The sequence below is a fragment of the Astatotilapia calliptera genome, chromosome 3 (assembly GCF_964374335.1).
Source record: "Astatotilapia calliptera chromosome 3, fAstCal68.1, whole genome shotgun sequence".
Lineage (NCBI taxonomy): Eukaryota > Metazoa > Chordata > Actinopteri > Cichliformes > Cichlidae > Astatotilapia > Astatotilapia calliptera.
In genome coordinates, this window is record NC_137424.1 from 2,822,462 (window position 1) to 2,846,534 (window position 24,073).

Consider the following 24,073-nt stretch of genomic DNA (forward strand, 5'->3'; position numbering starts at 1 on the left):
GGGAGTATAAATATTAAGAATGATAAAACTACTATTCTTTTGTGTATATTGTATACCAATACACCAGTCTACATCCAGTCTAATGGGCTTTATCACAGGGTCTATTTTTTTGTCCCAAAGCACAGCAACCCCTCCAGGTATTCTGCCTCTGACTATAGCTGTGCTGAGATCAGTTGTTGATTCCCCCACTCCCAAAAAACGTGCATTTAGACAGTTAAGTTTTCCCAGGTCCTGTTTGGACAACCATGTCTCCTGCAAGCATAAATGTCACATTCTGCAAGCAGACTGTCCACAACAATCCGTCGAGCTTTGTCCCCTGCACTCTGTCCCAAACGTAGACCACGATAGTTGTAAGATAATATCCTAATAGACATCTTCATGTTGATACGTTGGTACCAGAAGGCGCAGTTATCTCCCCAGCTGGATCCACTGAGCTTGGCACCACCGTACCGGGCTTACGAGGTTCATAAAAACGCCGGACCAGAGCCCCTTCAGGCCAGAGTTCAGGATTGTACATTTCACCCACATCATTACATTCAGCAGTAACCTTGAAAGAGCTGAACCTGCTACGTTTACTAGCAATTTTTTGACAGGTCACATCACTATTAAGTTTTTCTCTCAAATACAGAGCAAGAGTTTCTGCATCTACATCCAGGGCAAATATAGTGGCAAACACGCTCACCAATTTAGACCCTGTGGTATTTAGGCAGCAGAACAACTAAGAATAACAACTACAAATAATGTTTTTAGGTTTCTGTTGTACTGCAAGGTTCTGTACAGGAGAACCAAACCAAGAGCAAATATTACGTCTCATTTACACCTGAGCACGAAGAGCCATCAACATTTAGCAAATTGAATCATCTTTGTTTAGATGCAAGAAGAATCATATAGAAATGAAAAAGTAGAAATAGAAATCCAGAGCAAAGATATCCTCTAATTCAGCGTAGCACATGTGCAGCTGCTGCGATTCACGTAAGCATTCGGCTCGTCGCTGTTGCAGATTTTTCTCTCGCTGTTCTGGCTCACAGCGCTGCAAACACAAAAATAAATATCCCCAAAGGTGTGAAAGGGAGCTAATTAGTAAGAGTATTGTTACTCTCCGCAGGAGTAGTCCAGCAGTAGAAATCAGTCCAATAACAAGGTGTGTAACATCTAGCAGGGTGACAGAAAAACCCAGGGTAACTTCTAAGGACCTCAACGTCTCTCTCACATTGTGTTTTTTAAACATGCTTCCATTTGTCACTTCAGTCTTTACTCTGAAATACAGGAAGAGAAATCATGGCTGAAACAATTTCTCATGAAACCAGGGGTGTGGTCCAACAGTCAGTTTGGTGAGGAAGGTTCCTAACTGAGAGAAGTGACCCAGAAGTATCTGTGTAGCAGCCACAATGAATCCAGATCATGAGCTTTATTAACTGATCAAAGTCTCTTCTTTCATCTTCTGTATCATTCAGTTTGCATTGGTAATGCCCATTATTGTAATGCTTTTTTAAGACCAGCAAAACTTTATTTCACTTTGGGTTAGCTGGGATAAGTGATGGATGGAGGGAATTTTACTTCAGCCACACAAATCCTAAACAGGAAGGAGGAGCAGAGTTACAGTGGATCACTATCCAGCAGGGAAACAAGGTTTATTTCAATTTCTTGGCCATGAGTGAGATTTACTGAGTGGGCAAATTAGGGAGACGACACCATCAGATCCCGAGCCCTCCATGTGTTAATCAAGAGACGGCTGCTGTGCTACATCCATAAATAATGAATAAATTAGGAGCTAAAGCTGAAAGCACAGTTTATTTGTACCATCTTCACGTGAACACATTCAAGAACATCACAGATGAAGAAACATTAAAAACTTCCACACTACATAAAGCAAGAAAAATAGTTTTTCTTTCAGGTGGTTTCAGAAAAACAGAAACATCAAACATCTCCAAGACTCTCTTTGAAAGAACGAAAAACCTTTGTTCTCATGGTCCAATCATGAGTGAACTCCCTGATGAAGCCTTGTGTGCTAAAACATGTCAGAGTTTTAAAGGTTAAACATGAGTTTCCAAAACGTTTTGCTGGAGAACAATGAACTATTTGACTGAGTTTCAATCATTTACAGACGAGCAAAACCAGGACAGAGAAAAAAGGACAAAACTGACTCAGTAAAAAACAGAAAAGAAGATCCCATGTAGATCTGTATTATGTAGAAGTTCAGCCCAGCAACCAGTTCAGTTCAACACAAGTTTAAATGATTCTATCTGAACTCTGTGGAGCCTGATCTCAAGCTTTTTGAGTCTGACACAGAAACCAGAGGATCTTTCTGTGTCTTCAGATTCACTGTGATCCAGTGATGGGAGTGATTTCAGCCCTGAGTGATCGCGCTGATGTTTGCACAGAGCAGACAATGAGGTGAATGTTTGGGCACATTGGTAACAGTGAAACAGTTTATTACTAACGTGGGATCGTTTGTGTGCAGAGTATGAACTGAGATTCCTGAAGCTCTTGTCACACTGGTCACAGCTGTAGTTTCCTTCCATGTGTGCACGTTCATGAAGGTTACGATTACCTGACTGTGAGAAGCTTCTCTCACAGTGTCTGCACTTGTGTGGTTTCTCTCCTGTGTGGACTCGTTTGTGTGATTTAAGCTTCCATGCAGTGGTGAAGGATGACCCACACTGATCACAGAGGTGCTTTTTAACCCCACTGTGAATCAGTTCATGTTGTTTTAAGTGATGTGATGTGGTGAAGCTTCTCCCACATTCTTTGCAGTATTTCAGTTTGTCTCCAGTGTGTCTACGTTGATGTACTTTTAGGGTCTTTTGCCGACTGAAAGTTTTTCCACAGAGGTCACAATGAAAGTCTTTCCCACCACCACAGTGATGACAGGGTTGAGAACTGGATCCATCTGTGTGGCTCTGCTTCTAAACAAAGACACAAAGACAGTGTAAGTCAGTCCTTCAACATTTGTATCCTGAACGTCGCCTGAAATAAAGAGCATCTCTGCAGACGTCCAACTACATTTGACCATTTCAGTTAACACACTCAGTTTACTGGGCTGCAATAACTACAATACTACCACCATAATACTACAGTAATACTAAAATCATAACTGAAAGGAAAATCTGAATAATCACTCAGAGCTGCTTTTCCATGCAGTAGAATTGCTAACATGCTAACACAGTTTAATGAGCAGAGTTGTTCCAAACAGTCAGGCTAAAATGACAAGATAACAATATAAATACATACCTCACAGTAGCTGCACTTGTAGAGTCTCTTTCTGGTGTGGATCTGTTGGTGTCGTCTCAGGTCATGTGGAGCTTTAAAAGTCTTCTCACACAGGTCACATTGATAAGGTCTCTCCTCAGTGTGGGTAAACATGTGTTCTTTTAAGTGTGTGTGAGTTATAAACTGTTTGCCACACTGTTCACAGCAGTACACATCATTTCTGGTGTGAATGCGTAGGTGTGTATTTCGGCTCCCTCTCCGGCTGAAAGTTTTTCCACAGATGTCACAGCTGTATGCCTTAATTCCAGAGTGGGTAACTAGATGACTCTGTAAGTTGCTACTTTGAGTAAAAGCTCTGCCACACTGATCACAGCTGTACGCTTTAACTCCACTGTGGATGAGCTGGTGTTGTTTTAGGGAATGCATCCAGGAAAAAGACTTTCCACACAAGTCACAGCTGAACGGTCTCTCTCCAGTGTGGATGACCTGATGCTGTTTTAGTGAAGCCTTCAGAGTAAACTCCATCCCACACTCGTCACAGCTGTATGCCTTAATTCCAGAGTGGGTAACTAGATGACTCTGTAAGCTGCTACTTTGAGTAAAAGCTCTGCCACACTGATCACAGCTGTATGCCTTAATTCCAGAGTGGGTAACTAGATGACTCTGTAAGTGGCTACTGCGAGTAAAAGCTCTGCCACACTGATCACAGCTGTATGCTTTAACTCCACTGTGGATGAGTTGGTGTTTTTTTAGGGAACCCTTCCTGGAAAAAGACTTTACACACAAGTCACAGCTGAACGGTCTCTCTCCAGTGTGGATGACCTGATGCTGTTTTAGTAAAGCCCTCACAGTAAAACCCTTCCCACACTCGTCACAGGTGTGTTTTTTCTCTCCCTTTCTTCTGTGAGGTTTGTCGGCCTCCTGAGAGCGCTGACTTCTGGCTCCATGTTGGTCCTGCAGTGACAGAGATACAAACAGAGGCAGTGAGTGAAATGCAGTCGTGGAACAAACTCAACCTTCAAACTCCATTAACACTAGTTTTAAACCTGAAGGTGGAGCGTGGCACCAAACACCTTAAAGGTCTCTTATCCCCACCTGCTGGTAGTTCTAACACATTACATCCAACCTGCTGTTAAAGATAATTCATGACTGTTCAAACACTAAAATCATGCCCATCCCTCCTGATTGTGTACACACACACACACACACACACACACACACACACACACACACACACACACACACACACACACACACACACACACACACTATTTTATAATTTAGATCATTTTGTTGTTTCCTATTACATATTTCTATAATTTGTATAGATTTATACAGAATTATTCAGTGATAATAAATCCTATGTTTGTTTATTCTAAAGGAACCCCGTTAGCTTCCACAACAGATGTTGCTCGTCTTCCGTCAAATACTCACATAAAATATTACACAGTAAACTGGATTCAAGATATCCACATAATTTCACTCTTACATCCACAGTGAGGTTTCACAATTGTTCAAATATAAGCAATCAATAATAATAATAATAATATCAATAACATTGAGGCACATTACACAAATTTCAAAAACAAATCATGTCTTACAATATTTACAACAACTAAAAGCTCTGTAAATCGGCTTTTAAGTGTTCATTGAAGTTTTGAATAATTCTCTAATTTTTTAAGGCAACTTATTCCACTTAAAAGTTGCTCTAAATGTAACAGTTTTACAAAATGTTACTTTTAACTCGAGCATTTACTAAATTGCAGTTTGTTGAAAACTGTGTAATATGATGATGTATTTCATCTGGATACTGCAGCTGAGCAGAATAAATGTGGTGTGTTTAACAGAATTGCTTTCTTTAGAACTACAAGTAAGCCATAGAATATTTTAGCCTGTACAGGAAGCCAAGAAAGGTTATTATGCATTTGATCAATATTAGTATAGTATGAACATCTTCACACTAATCTGGACGCCTTATTCTGGACTAACTGAAGTCTGTTAAGATCTGTCTTATTAGCTGCTGACCAAATGATTGAACAATACTCCAGATGAGACATTACTAGTGCATTAATGACATCTTTCATAATGAAGAAGTGATACACAAAGAGCATTTCATAGCCATAGCTATGCCTTGTCGGCAGAGTTATGTGACATTAGTGATGTTTGTACTTTCAGCGTTAACTTGGTTTTAAAGCCTTTAAAATATACGCCGTTCAATAGTCGACCTTAATCTGACAGAGAATGTGATGATTTTGTGGATAATTAAAGTCAGTCATATATCCACAAACACAACAAGCTGAAAGTCAGTGATGCTGCTCGGTTTGCAGTCCTGAACATCACAGCACAAGCAGGATTCACTGCACTGTTAATGTTAGCTGTGTTATATTGCTGCCTCTGTTCGGTGGTGTCGAGCCAAACGGACTTTAACGTGTGTTTGAACGAGCTGACGGTTCACTCGTTAAGCTGAAAGAAAGATGCTTTAATCACAGCAGTCACACATGTGTCCACTGCACCATCTGGAACTCTTCTTGTTTACACTCGTAATAACACAAACACTAAATCCTGCTTCTCTGGTGCTGTTGTGTAGCAGTGTGTACACCTGAGACTGTCACCTGTCTGTCTGTCCTGCACTCTCTCTCTGTTTCTTTCTCTCTGATTGTGGAATAAAAGTATGAACATGTGTTTATAAGTTACACTTGTGTTTGAATCCTGCAGCTTATCACACATTTGATTTCCATGTGTGACGACTGCAAGTGTCCAGAGTGAGGACAGACTGAGGGACCCACTGCTGCACATCATCTGTGAGGCTTTGCAGCCCTGATGATCCACCAGGACAAACTCAGCAGTGTGTGAGGAAGAGGAGGAGGAAGAGCCAGCAGCAGCTGACAGATGGAGAGAATAGACAGACTGTTCCCTGTTTGTGAAGGACTGCTAGGAAAGTTTAACATAACTGTCTGTGCTGAATCAGTCTTATTAGGTAATGTTCAAATAATGTGATCATCCCAGTGTTTTCAGTGTGGGAGAAAGTACTCAGAGTACTCAGGGCCTTCAAGTTACACACTATGAAAGGCAGCAACAAGTTTAATGTTCAGAAACCTAAAGTCTGTATCAGCAGCAGAATGGAGCTAAAAATAAATGTTTGTTTCAGTTCTATGAAGCTTTGAGTATTTTGGATCAGTAGCTGCTGTGTTTGTTGCATCATATTGCTGTAACTGTTTATATGCTTTATATATTCTGAGCTAAGTTGATCTATAGTGTTACATCATATTCTATAAGGATGTTATGTGTTTGTAGACTTTCTGCCCAGTTTGACCCATTTAGCAGAAGTCAGCCTGTTTAAGGCTCTGATATCTATTCTGTGTGACTTACAGCAGTTATGACATGGTCTGATTTTCTCACCCAATAAAGGAATATTTCATATATCTCTCTACTCTTCATTCTATCAGACACAGTTATCACAGCTCCTACATTTGCTTTTTACACATATATGTAAGCACTGAGCCAAATTTAGTACCAACATATTAAAAGAACAATATTTGTCTCTTATATATGACACATCTGTATACACACTGTCACAGATACTTGTCTGTGAGTGAAGTGATTAATATAATAACTATAATATTGGCCATATTATATTTACATTACCACAGTGAGATGACTTTAGTCTCATGAACAACATCAGCTAATTGTTATTTACAGCTAATCTTAAACGACTGTTCAGCACAGAAATGAAGCCCAACAATCATGTTTCACAGTCCTGTGGTCTCAGCCTCAGATACTCATCAAATCACACAGAGCTCATGTAGAAACAAATGAACTAAATATGTTCTCCTTCATTTCTGTCAAACAAAGCTGTATGAAACGTTTCCAGCTGTTAGTATCATGGTTGCTAGGCAACCTGGGCAGCGCGACGGAGGCTAGACGTCCCATTTCACGAGCCTACGAGCCTCGCACTTCGGCCTTAGCGGTCTTTGAGTACGCGGCCCTTGAGGACTTTAAAGCTGCAGAACCTGAATCGGGATACAGCCATGATGATCTCCAGCCTCGTGCTCGCCAACATTCTCACCTGAGTTAAGAAGACGATCACTGAAATGGTCTCAGCAGGTCCTTTGATGACAGCAATGAAATGCAGTGGTAAGGCTTTTTGGGGATTAAGTTCGTTTTCATGGCAAAGAAGGACGATGCAGTTCATCTGATCACTCCTCATAACATTCTGGAGTGCAGGCAAAATGCTATTATAAAAACTTAAGCAGCAACTTCTCCAGGTTCCAATATTTATGCAATTCTCAAACCTTTTGGCCACGACTGTATAACCTCTTCTGAAGTTTAGTGGATATTATACATGGTTATGCTCAGGATGTGTCGGCCAGTTTCCACTGGAAACGCCTTTTGGTTAAACTGTCAGCGAGGAATTTGCATTTGCACTGTTACATTTTTATATAACTTTAATGCACATAAACAACAGCTGCTTGTTTCAGTGAAAATACATTGATGGCTTTTTAATAAAGTTGTGCAGCTGTAAAGTATTTTGTCTGGTGTCAATTCTATCGTCAGCTACATCGTTATGGCAAATGTTCAAATGTATATGGTGATAAATATCTTTGGTCATATGGTCCTGCTCTGTCTGTCACCTTCTGTGTTGAGCTCATTGTTTCCTCTGTAGTGGCTGAGCTGAGTCCAAGTAGCTGAAAATGTTCCTCTGCTGCTCCGTCAGACTCTCCTCCTCCTGCTGATCAGCTGGGACACAAAACAGATCTTTGTTAGGCTCCACACTGCACTGAAGAGTCAAAGTGGCTCATATGTTCATCTGACAAGTAAAAGAACACATTTTTGTTTCCGAGGTGGGCAACTTGTTGGAAACAAACACAAAAGGTTTGAGCACTGATACCTGCCATTGCTGGCTTTGAAAGATGCAACGCCAGCAATGTGGATTGTCAAGACTCAAACCAATCATCAAGCAAAGACAACAGGGATCATTTGTTTCTGTTTATTTAGCATTCACAGCATTTGTAGTTGCCTTCTGTGCAGGGGAAGTCCACGCACACTGTGTGGTACCGCCATCCGCAGAAGGTGCATTCAACCTCTGTAAGAGAAACGAGATTGTCTGAGACTGAAATGATATTCACTAAAGAAGTGGTGATTTGTAAACCTTCACATTTTGATCCGGGACGTACTCTGCATAAAAACAAGCGCTCACTCTTCCTGCTCAACAAATGACAATGGCGGAGCCTTATACCACGTGATACAGAAGCTGTGCCGTGTGATGCTAAAATTAGCAGGGAAAAAACAACGGAGAGCACGTCAGGGATGACGAGAAAGTGACAGGAGAAAATCCGTCCCGGTCAACCACCCAAACATCAATAACGGGAACCTTATACAGCGCTTCCCTATACACGTCGAACTCCCGCAGGCACAAAGACATTACGGAGGCTATCACTTATCACCTGACCAAAGATATGGCTCCATCAACACTGTGCAAAACGAGGGATTTAGGAAAACGATCAACACCCTAGACAAACGCTACACAGTGCCGTCCCGCAACTATTTCTCTATTGTTGCACTACCTGCTCTGTACACGCAGCGTCGAGCAATGGTGGAGACGGAATTTCAAGCAGGACAACATTTTGCTGCAACAACAAAACGTGAGACATTTGTTGTTTTATGTTTATTTATTGTTATGAGAGAATCATGATCTCAATTCTAAGCCAAAAAAATCGTGATTCTCATTTTATGCAAAATCGTGCAGCCCTAACATTAACACAAAACTATTGTTTCACCAGAGAAACACACATGAAGAGAGAGAGAGAGACAATAACAGCTACCAAACAGTCGTCATAATTCGTCACACAATGAGAAAAGGACAAATCAACAAGTAACAATGACTAATTAATATTAAAATCTGTAACATAATGTATTGTTTGGAGTTTAGTCTGATTGGTTCAGGATGAGCTGCCATTATCCAATCACACGTCTGCTTACCTGCATCTTTTCTCTTTTTTCTAACCTGAGCACCTGATGGCTTTGAACTTTTGTTGTCCATCTTCCATTGGTTTGAATTTTGCGCTCCAGTACAAACACAAATCCCCCAACCCGAGGATCAGCACAATTAACCTAACAGCAGGCACGTCCAGAGGGGGGGGGCTAGAGGGGCTTGAGCACCCGCCCCTTTCCTGATGGGTGCCCAAGGTGCCCTTTTGTTGAGGCAACTTTTTTTTTTTTAAATTATTATTATTTTTTTTTTATGTGTGTGTGTGTGCGGAGTCCTGTCTGTGCCCCTCAACAATAATATTTAACTATTAATCACAGTTTTGCTAAATAAAAGGATCTGGCTTGCATCAGTCACATGATCACATTTAACCAATGATCGCCCTTGACGGCAGAACGCGCTGGTTACGAGCCGGGAACGAGCTCACAAAGAGCACGCGCATTTTTAGCGGTCCGGAGCTGTAGGAGAAACACAAGTTAACTCACAGACACAGACTGATGCGACAAAACCAGTAAGTAGGTGTACAGCGCACACTGTAGTGTGTAGCACACAGGAGTATTAGCTTATTTCGTACACGTTGGTAAGCTGTCTTGTTGCACCTGACGAACTGAAACAAACGAGCGTGCTGTGAAGCAGATTATATTAGATTTATATTTTAAATAAGACAAAAGTTGGATTTTACAGCAGTAAAATGATTGTATCTCTACAGTTTAAACATGTAATAAGCTTTGTCCTGCACAGAGTGGATAGTGAAACAAATGGAATCATCATAAATACATTATTTCATATTTATTACTTCCCCCTCCTCTTTGCTTTATTATTGTAGCTCTAGTAATAAATAATAATAACACAAAGTGTCATTGAAAGTGGATCACTCTTTAATTTACTTAATGACATAGCTGTGTTCATCAAGGAGTCCTATCACAGGGTTAATCTGTGGGAGAAACAAACCGAAAACACAAGACACAGACGCCTCAGTCCAATAGGTGAGACATGGTGGTGGGCCAAGCATGATGCCCTCCAGAAAATCTTTGGACATTTTGGAAAACCAGATGATGGCCTCTTCGTTGATGTAGTGCTGACGACGGAAGCCATTGAAAAGAGGGAAAAAGAAAAGCCAGCTGTTTGTGCCAAAGCACGAGGCTTTAAAGAGTGTCTCTTGAAGCATGAAACTGTTAACAGCACAGATATTTCTTAGAGTGTTTGAGCAAACAACTCCTGGGTGTGTGTTAACACACACGAAACTCTGGCTGATTGGGTCCCACACCCAGTTTCACACCTTGGCTCAGGTGATTAGAGGATCATCAGGGGGTCCTTTTGTCCCTCTGTGGGGGGTCACTCCCACTAGGTTTATATCTGGGACTCTCCACCATTTGACCTTAGAACTGAAGAAGCTTCTCGGATGAGAGGTGAAACGTCTTCAAGCAACTTAAAGAAGTCCAGACGCTTTTCTTTGCAAGCTCCTTTGACTACGATGACCTGGATGACTGAGAACCTTCACAGACATATGATAACTGGAGTGTGCAGCGTTTCCATGAGCAGTTTTCCTGCATCTTGACTCGTGTGTGTGTAGTGTTCATAGCATCAGCATCATGTTTTTGTTTATTTGTTTTGTTGGGTTGAAAATAATTAAATAAACGTGTGATCATGCCTATGGATCACCATGGCACATATCTCCAGCCATATGATTTATTTATGCAGATGACAAAGTGAGTGTGAATGTGTCTGACATCACAGTGTTTTTGTGCACTGTGCAAAAGTAATTGCCTCTGATTGTGAGTGAGAGCGGTGATTTTGCGGATCACAAGCTATTGTAAAGGGGGGAAAAAAGAGTGAAAAAGAGAAAAATTACATTGTAGACGAAGAAAAATAATCATAGGAAAAAGGTTTCGTGTTGATCAGCCGAAAAACAACTACAATGTCATTTTCTGCTTTTAAGAAAGGATTGTTCACACAGACAGAGAGAGAGAGAGAGATGTGTGTTGATTAAGCAGTGATGATAATAATGAACATGTCTTAGTTTGTCACTTTCAGGTGAAAAGCAGACCTGAATCAATTTTCCACATGCAGCGGTCGGAAGAAAGTTATAGTTTAACATCATTGGAAACGTTCAGGCCAAGTTTCTGGCTGACTTATTTACAGCACCATGTGTTTCTCAACCTCACAAGCAAGCTCACACCTCCCTGAAGACAAGGAATGCAGCTCCAAAGAGCAATAACATGGCAGATAAAGAGACAGCAGCAAAGTCCTGAACAAAGAGTCCCAGCGAGCAGCAGCAATGTGGACAAACAGCATCAGAGAAGAAGAGCAAACCCATCATCCTGACTGATCGGATGAATGGCACTGTGTTTCCAACAAGCTACAACTTCACTATGCATGTGAAGAAAACTTTTGAGGAGAACTGAGGAGACTGTTGGAGTTTGACATTTGCCACCTGTGGAGTAAAATGGCAAGAAGAGACAGTGGAACACAGGACAAAGCTGAAGGAGAACTGCCGGCTGTGGACTGTTGAAAGTGGGAGAGGACAAGAGAGTGAGATGACAAAAGAGTGAGAGTAAGTGGAAACACAGAGGAATGCTGTTATTAAATGTGGGAAATCAAAATTTGGGTTAGCAAACCTGGGGAAAAGAAAACTGACTGCTTAAGTGGGAAAATTGTGAAGGAGTCTGAAACAAATAGAAACATACAAAATCACACAAACAAGCAGAACATGAATTAACCCTACTAACAATTCCAAACACAAACTGACTCATGAAGACTCATAGCACATTAGTTAAGAAATGATTAAATAATAGCAGAGAAGTGTGTAGGAAAGGCAGCTTTAAGAACATGCTCTGCTGGATATGCAGCTCCACAGACATGCATTAGACCTGCCTAATAACACAAACACCCATGCAATGAAAATTAGCTTGTTATCTTTCATCAGTGTAAAATAGTGTCAATTTAGCAGACACTTGTTATCAAATACTGAATTTATCCTAAAAAAAAAGAAAATAATTGACTCTCTAGGTTGCAGGACAACAATTTAACCTTTGTGGGGGAAAAAAAGATCCTGGTTTGACCAACCAGTGATCAGACAATAAATTTAGTGTTAAAATGGTAAATTGGGAGAAGCTTCCTGCTTGATTGATGCAGCAAGTGATTTACTGTATGAGGGGAATTGTCTTTTGTGATACTATTTTGAACATGCTTTCCTGTTGTCCTGTCAACTTAGTGGGTTAATAGCTGATATGCAAATTAGTTGATCGGTTTTAGATTAATGAAAAGTGACTGAATTCTAGCACGAGTGAATGAGATGTGTTGGAGTTGTTGTGTTGAGTGGAGACTCTAAAACACTGAGTTTCCTGTTTTGATGTGCGAGTGAATCCTGTATCTAGATACACAACTCTGAATACGTCAGAACAAACTTCTTTTATGAAGTGCATGACAGCATGTCACATGTTTTATGATGAAGGGAAAAGGAAAATTGAATAAAATAGATCTGTGGCCTAAATGAGTGAAGAGCACAGACCTGGTGATTAAACTCATAGCTAATAAGACATTAGGGTTATGTTGTGTGTTGTGCAGCTGATGGTTGGCTTGGAGTGAATCTAGCTGATGATTTTTCTTCTGTTGTGAAGTCGAGCCTGCCGATTAGTATGATGGTATGATGAACCATGCTAATGGTATGATTTACCCTCCTGAGATGAGGAGTTTGTGTCATGACTTAACAAGGCCTTTTTATTTTGATACTTTCACAGTGCACTGAAAGTTTTGTTTGATAATCTCTGTTATTTTTCATTTTATCTTTTGAACAGGCACTGATTTTGTTTGTCTATTTCTTTTCTTTAAGCAGATCTGTACGTCAGAAATTAAAAGTGCTATACGACCTGTCGAGAACGCCGTTACAAGTGAGGTTTCTCCACATTAAAATGGGCTCAGGAGAAAGCCACTTATTTGGGACAATTATTAAATGAATGTCCCAGCCTAAACCGGATTCAGCAAGGTAATCCGATCTAGAAGTTCTTTTCCTTTTTGAAATGACGTCATTTTGCTGGAAGTGGAAACTAAATGCGACGACAGGTTCCACTATCAGCAAAGAATGAATGAATGAATGAATGAATGAATGGAAATAAAGAACAAAACTGACTGACTGGTAAAAGCTGACATGACTTGACCACGACTCAAGGTTAACCTCCACCTAGACAGGACAAAAGGGTGGATGAATTTATGTGTTTTTTGTTACAGGAGCAGAAAGATGACAGCAACATTTGCGGTTGCATGACGATTTAATCTTTTAAATGCCATTTTTTCTGTCTGTGAATTTACTATGTGTGTGTCATTCACTAACTTGTGTTGCTCACAGACATTACTGTGAGAAAGTGTACACACCTGCGCAGCGCTAACATTTACATTTCTTTTTACAGCAGATGATTAATCATGTGTTTGATCATGTGATTTATAAGAGGATTAGTTAATGTTTTCCTACTACAGGATTTCTGGGTTTATATGTGACTGTCATTCTTTCCACAGCTAGGGTTGGCTACCTTTATGGTGTTTTTATGGCACCTCTGGAACCTGTTGACCGGTGTCTGACCTCCGTCTGACCACAGTCAATGTGTATTGCTAATGTTTGTTTCTTTGAGAATGCTGTGGAGGATTCGGCAGAAGCGGACAAGTGACATGAGTAAAACAAATATGAGGTTACTGTGTTTCTGGGAAAGTTGAATATGGGCTCTTAGCTGGCCACTTTGAGCCCATAGGGATATATGAGTGGAGTGAATTTGCTTAAGAGAAGTCACTGATTACATTAATGTTAACTGAGCACATGGGATGATCCATGTCTGAGGCAAATTAGGGAAATAATTGTAGTTTCCCGATTTGAGAAAACCTGCACATGACACTTGTCTTGCTGATGTTGAATGCTTATTACTCTTCTGATATATTGTTTATCAGAGTGAAGTTGATTTTATTGTATGCAGGCTCCTGGTGGAGCCAGTTTTTAAGACAGGGATCCTGGTTTGGTGAGTTGACGCATGGTTGTCCATGCGTCAAGAAGTGGGGTCCAGAATTAACATTAAACAATGTTTACTATTATTGTTGCAGTGATTTGTGTGATTAGCTGTTTATTTACAAGTATTAAATCTATGCAAGTGGTGCATCCAGGTTCAGATGAGGCTTTGATGGCCTATTAGTGAAGTTCACTGAACTAAAGAATGTGGTTTGATGATTGTTGACATGCTCTCCAAATTCAACCTGCCAACACGGACGATGATGCAGTTCTACACTGCAATCATTGAGTCCATCCTCACCTCCTCCATCACCGTGTGGTACGCTGGAGCCACTATCAGGGACAAACAGAGACTGCAGCGTGTTGTGCGCTCTGCTGAGAAGGTGATTGGCTGCAGACTCCCATCTCTGCAGGACCTGTACACCTCCAGGACATTGCGGCGTGCAGCTTGGATCTCAGCTGACCCTTCTCACCCTGGACACAGTCTGTTTGACCTGCTCCCCTCAGGCAGGAGGCTCCGGTCCATCCGCACCAGAACCTCTCGCCATAAGAACAGTTTCTTCCCCTCTGCTGTTGGACACATGAACAATAACCATATGACTGTCCCCGCCACTAACACATGACCCTACGCTGTGTTCACTGTATCATTCCATGATTGGCACTGATCACCACCTGCACTCATGTATATATCTTTCAACGTAGCACTCTTAATTCTTACTCTCATGTATATATCTCATGTATATCTCATGCACATATCTTTCCACGTAGCACTTTTAATTCTTATCCCTACTTTTATTTTTTCCATGTCTATTTAAGTGTTATTTATGACACCATGTTTGCACTGAAGCACCGCAGCAATTTCCTAGTGTTGTAAACCTGCTCAACATTTGGCAATAAACCCCATTCTGATTCTGATTCTGATTCTGAACTCTTTTTGAAATACAGGTGCAGCAGTGAGAAGCGAGAAACGTTCCAGGCATAGCCCAGGCAGTGGTTGAGGTCAAAGGTCAAGCTGGTTGGGGCCCAGCATGAGATCAGACCTTGGAGCCACAGCAAGGACCATGAAACTGCCTGCAAAATAGCGGAGAGACCCTCCTGGATTTATCAGAGCCACTGCAAAGAGGTCGAGGTCCCAGGAAACCCCAGCACCCTCAAGACAGCACAATAGAGACATCTCACACTTGGTTGTTTCGGTGGTGAGAGGGGGAGTGCTGATTGAGCCCCCGTAGGGTAAGCTCACACTTCAACCTCCAGCCTCTGATCAACTCTAGGGCAACCAAGTGCGAGGCGTGACGGCTGAATCAGCTGAACCAGGAGGAAGGCAGAGAAGCTGAGTGTTTTGAGACAGATCCAGCAGGCCCAAAATCAGGACTATCCATGACGAGAAGGAGTGCCTGAGAGGATCGTCCACAGGATGGGAGCTGAGGCCAGGAGAGAGACTTCAGGAGGATCAGAGATCATCTTTAGCAGCGTTGGGACAGGAAAACTCGAGGGATGACGGGAGCGTGCCAGGCTCCATCGACAGTGCAGAAGGAGTTCGAGGATGACATCATGATTCTGTGAAAAGCACAGGAACCAGAAGCTATGGTGGTGATGACAGCAGTTTCCTATGAACATCACCTAATGCTGTGCCACTGTACTGTGAATACGATGATACCCTGAAGACTGCTGGGATCACAACAGCAGTAAGATAACAGAACCCTGCACCCTTTCCACAGAGGTGTTTCTCTGCAGAGCGTGGACAATGAAGGAGTCATAAATATCCCCCTCACAGGACGAAGGCTTGAATGAGGTGATGGGGGTTGGTAGAGGCCATAAAACTAGAGTGCTGAGAGGTCTGCAGCTTTGGAAATAGCTGAGACCCATGTTGACAAACAACAAAACTAACTAGTATGTTTGAATGTTTATTCTACATACATTTGGACTCTGGTCCTATGGACAGTGATGGAAACAACTGGAAGAGACATTCATGACGCCCTGCAGAACTCATGTGATTTGCACACCCGGAGAAAACACCACCAAGCTGAGATGGTTTTGAAAATGTTACTTTCTTATTTTCACTATTAAATTAACAATTTCTATGTTTGTTTGTAGGATGCAGTTTGCCATGAGATGAGATCACTGAATGGGATAACCGCTAATACATTTGTTAAACTGTGTATTTTTTCAGTAATTTAGGGTGATTTGACATATGCTGAATATAACAATGTTTAATGTTCACTTAAAAAAAGAAAAAAATATATAACAATGTTTGCATTGAAGCTGTCAGACATGAGGTATTCGTAACTGGGGACTTTTCAAGCATAAACGTCAAAAAGGGGGGAATGTTAGATTTTGTATTGTTGATTGTCATTTATGCTTAGAAACATTTACTCATATATGCTTAGAAGTATATAATCATTGGTAGATTGAAAGGATGTCTCATCCTAAAAGAGGTCTGTATTAACTCTGTGTAGAAGGGGGTGCATACATTCCTCTACTCAGTATCCTTGGTATAAATCACATACTCCCTAGGAGAGTTTATCTTTGATTTATGGTATAGCAAGCACACGTATATCTGTTTAAGTATAAGAGCCTTTTGTTAGATGGACCCAGACGTCCTGGCACCAGCTAGCACCAGAGTCTTCACAGGGTCACATCTTGACCCCACACAGATCTCTCACACACACACACACACACACACACACACACCCACACACACACACACACACCCACACACACACACACACACATACACAGGCAAGGTACTCTTTGTTTGTATGTAGAAGTCATATGTTAATGAACTTATGCATATTCATGTAACCTCAATAAAAGAACAGTGGTACGGGAGAACGGACGAGAGCAACTGGGGTCAAGCGAAGGGACGGCGCTTTGTCCGGTTTTCTCCCGTGCACGAGAAACATGAAGAAGCTTGCCTACTTGTGTCTTGCTTTGCAGTGTAATTATATTGTCTCCAACGTTCCAGCGGATGGGTTCAAGCTACAAACCTATCATAGGTAACGAGGTAAGTTCCATGTCTGAGTCAGAGTCGTCTGGGCAGTGTGCCATTGCGATTTCAAAAAAATGAAGCCGCTCCAGGGCACAGCGCAGTTATTGATATAGCAGTAAAAGAGTCAGTTAGGTCAGACTAGAAAGACAAAACTGCAAAAATGCATTCAAGATTAAATTTAGAAAAACCACATGTAAAATTTCGCCCAACAACTGAAATTAGACTGGAGTGATCAGAACCATGTTATTACAATAGCATGTCTGCAACACTAGAGCTCAATGCAAGATTAGTTTTAAGTCGTTTTGTTATACTGAGCCGAAGACCAGCACCAACGGTTGTAGTCGGCCAAGCTATCACTTACATGTGCTACAGTCAGTCTCAGCAGAGGGAAAGGGGAATGAAAAGCCAGCAGAAATGTTCATGTCCAGGCTCTCCACAGAAGAATTAATCCTTAGAAGACGAAACCAACAACAAATAACAAATCCACGGAGTCCATTCGCGTCGCGGAGTCAGCTTCTCTCTTTTTCTTTCTCCCAAGCGGAGCAGCGGCACACCACGGTATCCAGAAATTAGTCGGGTCCCACCTGAGCTGAGGCTGCGGCCATGGCTGGAGAAAACGTCCGAGCGTCCGCAAAACTGGGGGGATTTCCGAGACAGTTCACGTGCTAGAAGAGAAGAATCCTCGGCGGGATGCAAAAATCTTCTGAAGTCCAAGGGGAAAAAGTTCGGGCGCCAGTTGTAACGTGCAGTGGAGATGAAGCCAGCCGCGGAGGTGTGCAGGTGGATAGCGAATGAGCAACAGCTTCTGACTTTCCAAAAAGTACTCATTTATTTACAATATCAAAAATAAAAGTGCTACCTCTACCACACATTACTAAAGAGCACACTAGTCCGCGTACACACGGGAGCATCCATTACAGGAGGAGTGCGAAGAAGAACAAAAAGGGGGTGACACCAGTCGTGAGACAGGAGGCGCCGCCATGTGGTGATACACTGCATTACAATAGCAACTGTTACAATATAAATATTGTTCTGAGAGGCTTTTTGTTGGTTGAGTCTGAAATTGATTGTATGTACAATTCATATCCTTATAAAACGGCATAAATATGGTGTTTTATTAATAAACTTACATTTATGGCAGTGGCGTGTCTAGAAAATTTTTGTTGGGGGGGCCAGGTAGGGGCACAGATTTGGAGAAGGGTGGCAGATGTACAGTGGGGCAAAAAAGTATTTAGTCAGCCACCGATTGTGCAAGTTCCCCCACCTAAAATGATGACAGAGTTCAGTAATTTGCACCAGAGGTACACTTCAACTGTGAGAGACAGAATGTGGAAAAAAAATCCATGAATCCACATGGTAGGATTTGTAAAGAATTTATTCGTAAATTAGGGTGGAAAATAAGTATTTGGTCACCTCAAACAAGGAAAATCTCTGGCTCTCACAGACCTGTAACGTCTTCTGTAAGAAGCTTTTCTGTCCCCCACTCGTTACCTGTATGAATGGCACCTGTTTGAACTCATCATGTGTATAAAAGACACCTGTCCACAGCCTCAAACAGTCAGACTCCAAACTCCGCCATGGCCAAGACCAAAGAGCTTTCGAAGGACACCAGGAAAAGTATTGTAGACCTGCACCAGACTGGGAAGAGTGAATCTACAATAGGCAAGCAGCTTGGTGTGAAAAAATCAACTGTGGGAGCAATCATCAGAAAATGGAAGACATACAAGACCACTGATAATCTCCCTCGATCTGGGGCTCCACGCAAGATCTCATCCCGTGGGGTCAAAATGATCATGAGAACGGTGAGCAAAGATCCCAGAACCACACGGGGGGACCTGGTGAATGACCTGCAGAGAGCTGGGACCAAAGTAACAAAGGTCACCATCAGTAACACACTACAACGGCAGGGAATCAAATCCCGCAGTGCCAGACGTGCTCCGCTGCTGAAGCCAGTGCATGTCCAGGCCCGTCTGAAGTTTGCCAGAGAGCACATGGATGATACAGCAGAGGATTGGGAGAATGTCATGTGGTCAGATGAAACCAAAGTAGAACTTTTTGGTATAAACTCAACTCGTCGTGTTTGGAGGAAGAAGAATACTGAGTTGCATCCCAAGAACACCATACCTACTGTGAAGCATGGGGGTGGAAACATCATGCTATGGGGCTGTTTTTCTGCCAAGGGGACAGGACGACTGATCCGTGTTAAGGACAGAATGAATGGGGCCATGTATCGTGAGATTTTGAGCCAAAACCTCCTTCCATCAGTGAGAACTTTGAAGATGAAACGAGGCTGGGTCTTCCAACATGACAATGATCCAAAACACACCGCCCGGGCAACAAAGGAGTGGCTCCGTAAGAAGCATTTGAAAGTCCTGGAGTGGCCTAGCCAGTCTCCAGACCTCAACCCCATAGAAAATCTGTGGCGGGAGTTGAAAGTCCGTGTTGCTCGGCAACAGCCCCAAAACATCACTGCTCTCGAGAAGATCTGCATGGAGGAATGGGCCAAAATACCAGCTACTGTGTGTGCAAACCTGGTAAAGACCTATAGTAAACGTTTGACCTCTGTTATTGCCAACAAAGGTTATGTTACAAAGTATTGAGTTGTATTTTGTTATTGACCAAATACTTATTTTCCACCCTGATTTACGAATAAATTCTTTACAAATCCTACCATGTGGATTCATGGATTTTTTTTTCACATTCTGTCTCTCACAGTTGAAGTGTACCTCTGGTGCAAATTACTGACCTCTGTCATCATTTTAGGTGGGGGAACTTGCACAATCGGTGGCTGACTAAATACTTTTTTGCCCCACTGTAATTGGCAGATAATGTTTAAAAAAAATTCTACCAACCATTAACCATAATTCAATATTCCTGTAAACCTAATAACCGAATGCGCTTTTAACTCTTATCAGAATGAGATTTTAACCACTCCGGTGCAAAGTTTTTAGATACTGCGTTGATAAAGTACAAGAGATACAATCAGTGCTTTGTCAGTGTTTACTCAGCATTCAAGGACAGCAATATTTGCATAGTGTTTTTACTGACATATAGTGCACATGTGTTTTGGGCAAAAACATTTTTTAATATTAAAATACGAACATTTGTAGCAAACAAATGACAAATTAGCCAATGCAAAACTTTATCTGCCTGTTAAAAAAAGCAGATAATCTTCTCACAAACTGGTGTTTGATTTTGAAACAGGGAAAAAGTGGGGAAACAAATGAAAAGACTAATATTTGAATAAAACCTGAAAGCAAGTAAATACTTTCTTTGCTTCCTTATGGTAAACTTTGGTAATATTGATAAAGAACAACACTGGCTGATGATGAAATACAGTCAGCTGGCATGGTGACACTGCCAGTATTAACCTGCAGGGCTGGACCGGTACAGAAAATCGGGCATTTTGACTAGAGACCGGCCCACCAGGTATTAAAGCCATAAAGCCTTTGAATGAAAACAAATGCTGTGACAGTGATGTACAGTTTTGTTGGTATATGTATGATTTCTATACATTTTACGTCAGATAAAAACTTTGGTTGTAAGATTTAGATAATTATTTAATAAAAGCTAGATATTTTAAATGAGAATAAGAAAGAAAAGTATTTCTTTGTGCCCACCTCTCCCTGTTAATGCCCTACCTGCCCCCTGGCAACACTTTGCTAGATCCACCCCTGCACAGTTACCAGCTGTCAGCTACATAGAAAAGGATCCTGGTGTTATTTGTCTCTCAGAAACAGTTCATAACTTCAACTCATTCATGTCACCTAAAAGGTAAACCTGTTTCTCCATCACCTGTTCAGCTCTGATGGTTCAGTAAGGACATCTCCTGGTTTCATCTTCATGTTTCCCTCTCACCACATATACAAACCGACATCATGACCAGCAAAGTGGGCGATAAATAAATGAGAGAGAAAAGCCGATCAGCTGATCATTGATCAGTTTCATGATTGAAGTAGCAACAGGAGAGAGAGGGGAGAGAATGAGAGAAGAAGAGGCAGCTGTGCAGCGTAAAGACAGAATAAATCCAGCTTTGTGTCTTTTTCCATTCTAGCTAAAGTCCGGGACAAACTGCGTCTCTTCTCAGCTCAACACGAAACGTGTAATATTTTCTCTGAATGAGGGACCATTCCATTTTTTTAAGGAGCCGTTGGCAACTCTACTAACCTTATGAATAAAATAAAGTTCACTATCAGTAACATCATAGCACCCACCCAGCTGTATAAAAACTCCATCAAGCTGGCTAGAACGCAGTACGAGTTATTGCAACTGAGGGTAAAAAGTCAGCACAACGAAAATAAACTACACCTAAACTTAGTTTATATCTGACCCAGATAGACTGCAGGTCATAACTTCTTACCTGAAGTTCAGTTCACCTGACACTCGGACTGGTGGCTGCCTCAGGGCTCTCCTCCTGCCTCCCCTTCCCTCATCCACCTGCTGGCCTCTGTGGAAGCCCTGCCATAGCCACCACCAAACAACTGAGTTATTTTTACACATCGACCTGCATCTTATAACTCATAACTCTTATGTTAGCTGCCCTCAGTAGCATACTGTCTGAAATATTCGACGGCTGCAAAAATTCTTTAAGTGTTATTTTTTCCTTGGGATTCTAATTTCACTGAAGTTTACTAAACTCAACAAACTTAATATTACTTACCGGGACATTTATTCTGTCCTCATTTTCTTTCACCGAAAAATTGTTTCCTGCAGTGTTGTCCTTCGTGCTTGGCTCGCCTACCTTTGCTAACGTGATGCGCATAGCGCAGAAGCCGATGCTGCATTCACTTACACTCGGATATCTGAGCTTCACCGTGAAAACATAATCGTACATTTGATATTTGATTGAATTTTATTGTTTTACCTTTGGGGTGGCACTTGGGGTGGCCAGTCTGGTTGGGGGGGGTGGCCTGTGCCCCCCAGGGCCACCCCGCTGGACACGCCATTGATTTATGGATATAAAATAGCTAAAAGTATTAACATGCCTCAGAGAAATCACTAATAACACTAAGGGCTGGACGGATTTGATTTGCATTCTTCAAGAAGAGTGTGGTGTCATCAGCTAGCTGGCTGATGATGAGCTCCTTATCAGCTGTGCTGATTCCTTGTATAACAGGTCAAATCTCGGGGTGGAGTCTTAATCATTTTAATTGAGCTATTGCCATTCGTGTACAAGGTTTTGATAGCTTTACAGAAAAATGCCAAATTTTTCCAAAGAGTGGAAAATAAATTGATGTTCAATTGTATCAAAAGCCTTTTAAAAATCCAGGAAGAGAATGAAGCTATAGTCAGATACCAAATCAGAGTAATCAAGTAGATCTAAAACCTAGGGATGGGTATCGTTTAGGTTTTATCCGATACCGGTGCCAAATCGGTACTTTTGAAACGGTGCCGGTGCTTAAAGAATGGAGAACACAAAATTGGTCCAAAAACCTCTCATATTCAGCTGGTTTTATGTAGACTTTTCTGCAGCTATGGGGCATATATGGTATCACTCTTAGCTGGAAGCAGTGCTTAAACAATGGAAAAAATACAAACTTTGTCCAAAAACCTCTCATGTTTAGCTGTTTCCCTCTTTTTCTTTGGTCATTTTAGCCTTTTTGGCCAGGGTGAAGGGAGTATCTGCCATCAAACAAGAAGACAGCCGCATGTAGCTATGATGATGTTTGCTAGTTCACCTTACATACGGGGTGGCTGTAGCTCAGGTGGCAGAGCAGGTCAGCCACTAATCAGAAGGTCGGTGGTTTGATCCCAGGCTGCCTCCTGGCTGCATGCCAAATATCCTTGGGCAAGATACTAACCCCATGTTTGCCTACTGGTGGTGGTCAGAGGGCCCGGTGGCGCCAGTGTCAGGCAGCCTCGCCTCTGTCAGTGTGCCCTAGGGCAGCTGTGGCTACAATGTAGCTTGCTATCGCCAGTGTGTGAAAGTGTGCGTGAATGGGTGAATGACTGAATGTAGTGTAAAGCGCTTTGGGGTCCTATGGACTAGAAAAGCGCTATACAAATGCAGGCCATTTAGGCGATTTACATGCATTAATGTAATAACGTGGTTAGCCTACTCAGCATAAATTACACGCGAACAACAGAGAAGAACGGCTGCTCCTGCCATCAAATACGGCGCATTTCTCGGCTTTTAAAAAAAAAAACGCTATGCGTCGCCAGGTGTTTCATCGGATTTGAGGTGTTACCTCGTTTGCACAGTATCAGCTTAAAGCCCTTGTTGCAGGCTGCTGAGTTTGCATATTTTGCTGTGAAGTACAGCCAGACTTTTGACCGCTTCGCCTTGGGCATTTCTAATCTGTAGCTCTGCTCTAACAGAACGTACGTACCTGGCCCCGCCTACTATCCTCGGAAACGTAAAATGATTGGCTAGAAGTGTATCACAGCTCAGGAAAAAAAAGCACCGAAATAAAGCACCCAAATGTGCGCTGCTTTTCGGTCTGGTTACTACCGTTTATGTCAGATGGCACCGGACACCGGTACCCATCCCTACTAAAACCAGTCTCATGTTCTTAGAAAGGTGTCTGTTTCTCATAAAGCCTGATTGTGTCTCATCAATAATTGTGTCCAAGAACTCTTTCATTCTGTTAGCAAGTACTAAAGCCATAATCTCATAGTCATCATTGAGCAGACAGATGGGTCTCCAATTATCAATAAGAAGTAAGTCTTTGTTTGGCTTTGGAATAAGTGTTATGAGACCCTGAGCAAGAGTAGGAGGGAGGATGTTATTCTCTACACTTCCTATGAAAAGCTGCAGTAAGAACGGAGCCAGGAGATTAGAAAATGATTCATAAAACTCTGCAGTTAAACCATTATGCACTACACACTGTACAGTAATGCCGCTGGTTTGTACATATTCATTCATGATTGACTATTTCAATGGAGAACCTAAATGACA

At 41.8% G+C, this 24,073-nt stretch overlaps 1 protein-coding gene across 15 annotated transcripts in view; it reads right to left on the reverse strand.

The window, feature by feature from the left end:
* The window catches only part of LOC113016285 (phospholipase D1-like), a 386,460-nt gene that overhangs the window by 6,669 nt on the left and 355,718 nt on the right, over positions 1–24,073 (reverse strand). For 9 of the 15 annotated variants that reach the window (XR_013904833.1, XR_013904830.1, XR_013904829.1 and 6 more), the window contains exons 2-3: positions 21,536–21,633; positions 7,842–7,947 (exon numbers count right to left, since the gene is read on the reverse strand). The exons of 2 other annotated variants lie outside the window; for them this stretch is intronic. Coding sequence is in view for 5 of the 13 variants with exons in the window: in XM_080296601.1 (XP_080152727.1) it covers positions 7,842–7,859 (18 nt within the window). In the remaining 8 variants the exon portion in view is untranslated. Of the gene's footprint in view, positions 1–1,772; positions 2,907–3,231; positions 4,165–7,841; positions 7,948–8,098; positions 13,300–17,536; positions 18,271–21,535; positions 21,634–24,073 lie in introns of those variants that run through there. 4 more of the 15 variants (XM_080296584.1, XM_080296586.1, XM_080296589.1 and 1 more) reach the window with 4 other exon arrangements.